This window comes from Amblyraja radiata, chromosome 11, assembly GCF_010909765.2.
Source record: "Amblyraja radiata isolate CabotCenter1 chromosome 11, sAmbRad1.1.pri, whole genome shotgun sequence".
In the NCBI taxonomy this organism is placed as follows: Eukaryota; Metazoa; Chordata; class Chondrichthyes; order Rajiformes; family Rajidae; genus Amblyraja; species Amblyraja radiata.
Window position 1 is genome coordinate 13,976,358 of NC_045966.1, and position 9,781 is coordinate 13,986,138.

Sequence of the window (9,781 nt, forward strand, 5' to 3'; positions counted from 1 at the left end):
AATGGTTTTAATCTGGTAATGAACTGAAGAAAAAAACAACCATTTAGAATCAGTCGTACAGTACAGTAACGAGCCCTTTGGCCCAATTCATCATGCTGACCAAGATGCCCTATATAAACTAGTCCCATTTTCCTGTTTTTAGGCTATGTCCCTCTAAATGTTTCGTATCCTTGCACCTGTCCCAATTTTCTGTTAATTTAAATCTTGCAAACTTACTATTTGTGCCTTGCACATTCTCATCCAAACCATTGACATAAGCCACAAACGGCATTGGGCCCAGCACCAAACCCCAAGGCACACCACTCTTCAAGTCTGAAAAACTATCTTCCACTTCCACCACCAATCTTTGTTTCCCACCATTAAGTAAATTCTACATCCAGTTAACTAGCTCTCCCTGGAACCCATACAATCTAACCTTCCAGAGCAGCTTGCCATGCGGAATCTTATCAAAAGCCTTGCTGAAGTCCATATAATGCATGTCGGCACCCTGCCCTTATCAACCTTCTTGGTTACTTTAAAAAAAAAAAAGTCAATCAAATTCATGAGAGGTCATGGCAGCAGTTTAGTTTTGTTTAGAGATACAGCGCGGAAACAGGCCCTTCGGCCCACCGGGTCCGTGCCGACCAGCGATCCCTGCACATTAACACTATTCTACACCCGCTAAGGATAATTTTTACATTTACCAAGCCAATTAACCTACAAACCTGTACGTCTTAGGATAGTGTTAATGTGCGGGAATCGCTGGTTGGCGCGGACCCGGTGGGCCGAAGGACCTGTTTCCGCGCTGTATCTCTAAACTAAACTGAAGAGGTTATCTCCCAACCACAAACCCATGCTGACTATATCTAATCAACCTTTGTTTTTCCAAATATGTATAGCTTATTCCTCGGAGTCCTCTCCAGTAACTTGCTTATCTCAGATGTTGGACTTGCTGTTCTATGGTTCCGAGGTTTGTCTTTGTAATCCACCTTAAATAGAGACAAGTGTTAGCCACCGTCCAGCACCTTGCCCGTATGTATTGATGATTTGTATATCTCAGCCAGGGTTCCTGGAATTTCTTCCTGAGCTTCCCACAGTGTTCTTGGATATACCTGATCAGATCCAATAGATTTATTCATACATTTGGGGGAATCAAGAACTTAATCGACTGAAATATGGACTGTCCTCAAGACGTCACAAATAACTTTTCCAGGTTTCTGAGTGATCAGGTTTTTATCCACGGAATAAATAGTAATAATATCCTCTGAGAACCTCACCCATTATTTAATCTTCAGGAAAATAATCCATTTTTTTGTCATATCCGATTAAGTCAAGCGAAATACTTTCCATGTTCGGCACCATGACATCTTTGGTTCATTAATGTAAGCACAACATATTCCGAGCATCCTAATTTGCTTCATGTTGAATCTTTAGTGAAGTTTTGTTCTGAATAATTTAAAAAATCACATTTCTTTCAGGTGAGAAAGAACGCGAATGAATGCATAATTGAAGTAAGGTCTCAAATAGAAATTATATCAGAAGAACAAGAGAAAAAAGACCAAGATGAGAAGTCTCCATGTGATGGCTTGAATAAAGATCACAAAGTTTCAGTTGCGGTAATGAAACTACACACTCTTTAAAGCTTTAAGCATAAGTGCCCCAAAATGCATCAATATTAAACCACAAATAATTATGTGCCTTAAACCCTATTTTTGTGATTTTCTTTTTGTTTTTTTTCTATCCTGAAGCATATTGTAAAAGGGAAGATAAAAGTCTCCAATTAAATCTCAGGATCTGCCATATAGTTTTCAATAAAATCTTTTGGTTTGCTTTGTCTTGTTTATATGACTTAATTAAGCACAGGGATATCATTTCTGTCTGTATGCCTCACAGAATATCCATACATCAGCTGTAAGAAGTTTGGCTGAGCTCACTGCTCGATCCATTGAACAGTTCCATAAAGTGGCAGTACTAATTCTTCACAGCCAGAACCAAGACGTGGGGGCATTGGATCGTGCCAAAACTCTGTCTAAGTATGACATTTTAAACTTTTCCAAAATATGCAGAAGTAGATTGCTGCAGAATTTTAATGGTTGCTTGCTGGTATAAATAGAAACACGTGCACTTTAAAAGAAAACTAATGACAACCTGAATCCTAATTTGGCGCAAGTTCTATTACGGTGTGAGGAAGAATAATATAGCTTGACGATTCATACACCTAACAAACGAACTTGGCTTTGGATGATAAGATGCTTGTTTTTAAATTGACAAAACGTTTTACGTGCTCCCAAACAATTGTTTCCAAAAGCATAATATGAGGCACTCATGCCAAGCAAGACCCATTTTCACCGTATAAATCTAATGAAAATGGTCAGTGATATTTTAAATGGCCTAATTAATCATTAAAATGCCTTAATTGGTCTTTTTTTTGGTGACTTTAACAAAATGGGACGGCGAAGTCAGATCTCTGGTTCTGGCAATTCCATTTTAGAAAGTATTTTTAGACTGTAGCATGCATTGAACTTGATACTTAAAGGCTGTGATTTTTACCGCAGCTCTGTTTTCTGAATGAATAGATGTTTTCTGAGGCGATATGTGATATTATTCTGGCTACCTGGACAGTGTCTAATAATTTAGAACTCTCAGTTGCTGCAAAATTCCAAGTTCTCAGTGCACGCAAATTAATGCAACATATAATTTCCAATCCCCGGAAACACCTAATTTATTGAATTACTCTGAAGATAGACACACAAAGCTGGAGTAACTCAGCAGGAGAGGCAGCATCTCTGGAGAGAAGGAATGGGTGATGTTTCGGATCGAGACCCTTCTTCAGGTTACCCATTCCTTCTCTCCAGAGATGCTGCCTGTCCTACTGAGTTACTCCAGCTTTTTGTGTCTATCTTTGGTTTAAACCAGCATCTGCAGTTCCTTCCTACACTTATTGAATTACTCCTACGCTTTTCCCTCGCCCCCAATGAATAATACAGATTAACAAAATATTAGATGGAGGAAGAAAATAGACTACAAAGCTTTAACACTTTGTTGTGGAACATTTTTCCTAATTTCAGTTTTTCTCCACAGATTGACTGTCGTCTTGTGTAAGGAAATGGCTACTCTTTCGAAACAGTTTACTACTTGTTTAACAATAATAGGGGTAAGAAGAAACATCACCTTTTGCAGAACTTTATAAAAAAAACTGTTGAAGAAACGGGTGCTATAATGTAAATTACCACTATTGACTTCCATGTGACTTTGCATTACATTCCATGACCTCAAGCAGCTTATTTATTTGGGATATTTCAGTAGTTGATCTGATTTGTAAAGCCACCTTTTTCCGGATGGAAGAAAATCCTAAGGTGAAAGTACTAGAAGTTTGTCTGCTTTTTTGCACAAAACCACAGAATATGTGTTTATAATTCCAAAATTCAATTAATTTAAGTTTCTTTACTAATGTCTAGTTATTAAAAATATATAAAATTATGGAAATGTTTATCTTTGTATATAAATGTAAAATATCTTCTATTTTCTTTACAGGCTAAAGAGAAAGTTGACATTCTTAATCCATTAATTACTGGAGTATTTTTGGAGGTAAATTTAATTCAATATATGAGCTTTGCTTATAAAGGAACTACAGTAATTAAATTTCTAATGTAAACCAAAATTATTCTGCCTTTGCACATGGTTGATTGAACTTTACTACTATTGCCTCAATCATAGAAACATAGATACATAGAAAATAGGTGCAGGAGTAGGCCATTCGGCCCTTCGAGCCTGCACCGCAATTCAATATGATCATGGCTGATCATCCAACTCAGTATCCCGTACCTGCCTTCTCTCCATACCCCGTGATCCCTTTAGCCACAAGCGCCACATCTAACTCCCTCTTAAATATAGCCAATGAACTGGCCTCAACTACCTTCTGTGGCAGAGAGTTCCAGAGATTCACCACTCTGTGTGAAAAATGTTTTTCTCATCTCGGTCTTAAAGGATTTCCCCCTTACCCTTAAGCTGTGACCCCTTGTCCTGGACTTCCCCAACATCGGGAACAATCTTCCTGCATCTAGCCTGTCCAACCCCTTAAGAATTTTGTAAGTTTCTATAAGATCCCCCCCCCCCTCAATCTCCTAAATTTTAGCGAGTATAAGCCGAGTCTATCCAGTCTTTCTTCATATGAAATTCCTGACATCCCAGGAATCAGTGGTGAACCTTCTCTGCACTCCCTCTATGGCAATAATGTCCTTCCTCAGATTTGGAGACCAAAACTGTACACAATCAAATGATTGTGGATTAAAAAAAGTTTGAATGTATCCTGTTGGATGTTTTTCTATGTATTTTAGATCAGAAGTTAAATTAATATGCTACCCAGCTAATATATCTGGAGATAAAATATTCCATAGCATTATTTGAAGAAGGCATGCTCTGACTAACATTTATCCCCTAAACACCACCAAAAAACAGAGAACTTGATCATTTATTCATGCCTGCTTATGAGCCTTTACTGTGTGTGCAAATTGGATTTCTTGGTAGTAACGTTAACTTTTTTTAAAAATCATGCCGAAAAGAAAACTCAAATGACATGCACATCGCTACAAAAATACAAGATCTTAGTTATGTGAACATTTAATTGAAATGTACACTATTAATAGAAGTCATTTAAAAAACAATATTCAGAACCATCAGTCTGTTTTAGAGGAAACCTTGCCGGACAAACTGTTGGCTGCAAATTTTACCACAGTGCCTGTTTGGATAGTAGCTTTACTGGTCATGTGATCTGTGTTGTTTTGGAAATCATACTGCAAATAATAGAAGTCATTAGACTTTAAAAAAACATTGATCCAAGATCTCGAACGTGCAGACTGGTTAAACAAGGTTTTGCAGCAAGCATGGCCATTTATTGGCCGATACCTGGAGAAGCTCAAGATTCAAGATACATTTAATTGTCACATGTGCCAGATGGCTGTTGGTAAACTCCATCGCTCCCATTATTCGGAGTTCAAACAATCACCTACAAACATTTGCCTTCACCAAAGTCTGCTTTGGAGTGAAGCTTTTGAAGATTTAGCCAAATTTAGCAAATATAGATGCGAAGTTTTGCAAGATGTCAAGACTGATTTAGTTTGTTTCTATTATAGATCACTACAACATGTGCGGCAGATTATAAATAAATTAGATTTCTACAATAAGCTTCTGAGATAGCATGTATATCGGATACCAGGAAGGACATTTGCAACTTTATCCAATTTATTTTAAAGGCATGCCACAAAAAGATGAGGGTTAATCAAAAAAGTTATCTATCCCATCACATTTCCAACTCCAGTGCTCCCCGATTTACGATGTTTCGACTTTACGATCGGCAAACACTCGGCAACGGCAGCGAGCCGCACGTCACTTCTGGTCGCGTAATCGCAGTGTATTAAATGCGTTTTTGACACGAGATTTTAGATTTACGATGGGTTTATCGGAACGTAACCCCATCGTAGGTCGAGGAGCAGCTGTACTCCATAGGATAGATGTTTTTGCACTATGTAAGAATGCAATGTAAGAAATAGAAGCAGGAGCAGGCCGTTCAGGCTCTCGTGTCTGCTCTGCAATTCTTTTTTTTTTAAATACTTCAAAGCATTTTTTTCCTACACTAATACCACGATTAGAAATTTCTAGTCCAGTTTGGTCCTGAATGGCCAACCCTTATTTTAACACTGACGGGCGATTCAAATGTTCTAGGAATGGAAACTCCACATTTACCCAGTCAAATTCTTTAAGAATATTTATGTACAAGAGAAATATGTAATTGTTATGTTTAAGAAATATTGTTTCAATAATAATCGTATCTCATTCATCTAAACTGAAGAAAGCTCGGGCTCGATCTGCTCAGTTTCTCATCGTAGAAACTTGGCATATTCGATATCACTGTGGTAAATCTTTGCTACACTTCTATACATAAAATAGGAAATGCCAGAAATACTCAGCAGGTCAGGCATCACATATAGGGAGACAAACAGTTAACATTTTGGGTCCTTGGCCTCTGTAGAATGCATGTCGTGCTGTTCTCGGATACCCAACTTTTTAATAACGACTTTTTCAATGAATGTTACATCTCTCTGTTTCTCTACAACCTTTATGGGCTTTCAATAAACAGACAAATGTGTGGTTTCATTATGTTCGGTTAAAGCTCAGACCTTTGCATCATCTACTTTAGTAAAATTCATCTTGCAGCATGTGTAAGGAGACAAAATTGCAAAGTTCATCTGTGCTAGTCTGCTTGTGAATAATTGTTCTTCTGACCAAAGGAACGCCTTGCTTTCAGTATTTTGTAAAATGTTCAAACTTCTCTTACAGGCCTCCAATAGTGCAACATACATCCAGGATGCATTCCGGCTTCTACTTCCAGTTCTTCAAATTTCTCAAATCCAGACCAGCTTGAACACAGCTGCGCAATGACTCATTTAACTAACTTTCCATGACATAAAAAGTTTGCATGAATTGTCTGCCAAAAATTCAGTCGCTGGTGTGGATTCCTTTAGGATGCCTTTTGTAACACTTAAAACATGTTTTTTGTTGAGAGATGGGATTTAACAGAGAGCAGGGAAAAGGTAAGTAGCTTACCTCTGCATAAAAAGTAAATAGCTTTTCTCTATTAAAAAAAACGCCACTATTATAAGAATGCACTAAGATATTTGTGTCATAATCTCCAGCATATGATCTTTCTGTCCAAATTTTCACAAACTTTGTTTTAGTTTTTCTATGCATGAAAGAAAACTTAATGTTTCTCATAATTCCTACCAGATTGACTTTTCATGGAACTAAAATTTGTAGCTGTATAATAGCAATAAGTTATTTTTCATTACAGATCTTTATACAGAATTAAATGTATATTGGCTTACACTATATGTAAATCGTAAAATAATTCAGAAAATGTTTGTGGAAATAGTCTACCACGTTTATTTCTGATTTTGCCAGTCATCACTGGCTGGTCATTTAACTAAATGCAATTTTATGCACTTTTTTTTGTAATCACTGTCTCCCAAACTTTCCAAAGAAATTCACAACAGTGAAATCGATGCTCCTCATTTGTGAATCTGCTACATACCACTCCAACTCCATGGAAAGTGGTGCAGCTGGTAGACCTGCTTTCTCATAGCACAAGAGACTCTAATGCAGTTCAGACCTTGGGTGCTGCCTGCGAAGCGTTTGCACGTTTTCCCTGTGAGCTGCAGCTTCCTCCCACATTTGTTAATTGGCTGCTGTAAGTAGTAAATTGATGGAAAAGTGCAATAAAGTGTGGACTCAGTGGGCTGAAGGACCTGTTTCCATGCTGTACCTTTCAATCAATCAATACACCTTGTGCTTAAACACAATGGCTTGTTGTTTGAAAAATGTACTGTGCATTTAAAAAATTCTCAGTGGAAGATGTGATTTATAAATGCAAGGGTCGATTTAATTCCTTAAGTTGTTTTGGTATAAGCCCAGGGAAAATATATTTCTGACATCTATAAAACTTGTGTCATAAGACTAATTTCCACCAAAACCTAGATGTGGGTGAGAATTACAATGAGTTCTATTATTTTGCATATTTAGCAGCAATCCTTTACCATCTTAAAGTCAGTTTAACACTTAAACTATGAACAACCGTGTCCTAATCGCAAAATGCAATTATTAGGTAGAGTTTAAATGTATTTGCAATTTTATGCAATTGACAGCCATCAGAGTAGAGAAATACATAAGATTCTCTTAGGTATTTAGTAATCTCAAGTAATGTCAGTGGTTTCCAATGATGTACTTTTCTCATAATTAAATTTAAAAACCTGGAGCATTATAATGTATTGACCGCTATTTAGGTATTTTGTGCCTTTTGAGAACCTTTACTTGAGTATCTCCTGTTTTAAAAAGTGCAAATAATTGTTTCATGACCTTTTTGGCATTTTTTTTAAATATTAAAAGCTTTAGAATGCTCCCTCAGTAACAATGAATTTGTTGTTTTTTTTTTAATTTACTAATTAATTTTGGTCAATTGTGATTTATTCAGGCATGAGTAATTTGCATATTTATTTTAAGCCACTACATGTAGTATTTATTTAATTAGGCTGTCTTAATAAATCAGTTGTGCATGAGATATTAGTGAATTGTGGCTGTCAGTTTACATGTTGAAATCTATCTGTTGAATTTGAGTGTCACCTAACTAGTTTATGTTTAGAGGATTAATATATCAGAGATTAATTGGCTCGGGCCACAAAAGCAAAGTTGCACCTATTTTAAACGTATCATGTTGTGGCATCTTTCTACATTTATTCATCACAAATTTCCTTGTCCATAATTGTAATAGAAATTGTCTTGGTGAAACCTCAAAACTTCAGGGTGACTTTGTTCTTTACAGTAAGTTAAATTCCTCAGATGTAGCCACTGAAACTCAATTGTCTTGTGGCAAGATGTCAAGAATGGCAATATGGGTTGAGAGATAAATGGTGTTCAGAACACTCTGGAGGGCACCCTGATTCTTCAGATGATGCCATAGAACTTGAACATTTGAGAATGTCTGCGTTTAACGTCTCAACCAAAAGACATTCCCTTTGACGGAATGTTTAAGAAAAAACTGCAGATGCTGGAAAAATCGCAGGTAGACAAAAATGCTGGTGAAACACAGCGGGTGAGGCAGCATCTAGGAGAAACTCAGTGGGTGTCAGCCTCACCCTTTGACAGAATAATACCTTTCATGACACTTAAGAGTCTGCCAAGAATAAGTGCTCGGGGTGTGAAATGTGGCTGGAGTCTGCAACCATCTTACTCTGATAGAATTGCAACCACTTATAACTTGTCATGCTGTGATTACGGTGTCCGTGATGCTGAGGCACCAGATGTGAATCCTGTAAACTACGTTTCCTAAATTCCAGTTGATAGTTATTTTTTGGTTTCAATCGATCAGATTACTGAAACCTAAATGAGATCTGTGAGAAGTCCAACTTCAGCCTAGCAGCTCATCAGCTCAATGGTGCCTTGTCCAACTGTTGGAAACTTTGGAGATCCAAGATTTTTCAATTCATAGGTCACTGTGTATTGAAACATCTGTGATTGAAGAGAGAAATTGGTGTCTGTGGATCAGTTTTGTAGACTGTCAAGGAATGGCAGCAAAGATCAGGGTAGGATCATCACCACAATGCTACGTAGGATAATCATTATTTTTTATAATTGGGGGGGGGGTTAGGGTTTTTAATACACCCTTTCTTCCAGTATATTGACATGAAAACTTGCAATGGCTGTCTCAATAAAAGGAGGGGCGACTGAGCATGCCAAATCAGGACAAAATGAAGAAACCCATGCAAGCAATTCCATGCTCCTCACTAGTGAGGACCAAGCATCACACATCAGCATTGTGGTGGTTCAACATTTGAATGCCCCAAACCAAGCCCATGGGCACTGCTCCGAGGCCCAACCTACCAAACTGTGGGTAAATCATCAGAGCAACAACCTGCCCGATTAATAGTTGGTGAATATAAATTATTAATAAATATAAATACGGTTTTAAAATGTGCTGCTGTTCACTTACATTAACTGTAATTTACATTGTTTGGTCATTAAAATGGAAATACATTTAGCACCTTTATCATCTCTGGATTTTATTCATAACTTGAAAATCGCTTCACCTCAGTCGTATTTGAAATATTACAAATAGATATTGTGAATATTTTTCTAAAGTTCTGCAAACTATCCCCGAATTAACATCTGAATTTTGAGAAATTGTAATTATCATTTATCTAAATAGTAATTAATGTTAGTGCCCTTGAAGTTGGTTTATAGACTGACACTGTTT

At 37.1% G+C, this 9,781-nt stretch overlaps 1 protein-coding gene across 2 annotated transcripts in view; it reads left to right on the plus strand.

The window, feature by feature from the left end:
- Nucleotides 1–9,566, plus strand: part of fam114a2 (family with sequence similarity 114 member A2) — a 28,520-nt gene extending 18,954 nt beyond the window's left edge. For both annotated transcript variants that reach the window (XM_033029362.1, XM_033029363.1), the window contains exons 10-14: nt 1,458–1,595; nt 1,873–2,012; nt 3,061–3,133; nt 3,514–3,567; nt 6,316–9,566. In XM_033029362.1, coding sequence (XP_032885253.1) covers nt 1,458–1,595; nt 1,873–2,012; nt 3,061–3,133; nt 3,514–3,567; nt 6,316–6,417 — 507 coding nt within the window. In that variant the 3' untranslated portion in view covers nt 6,418–9,566. The remainder of the gene's footprint in view (nt 1–1,457; nt 1,596–1,872; nt 2,013–3,060; nt 3,134–3,513; nt 3,568–6,315) is intronic.
- Nucleotides 9,567–9,781: the final 215 nt, after the last annotated feature.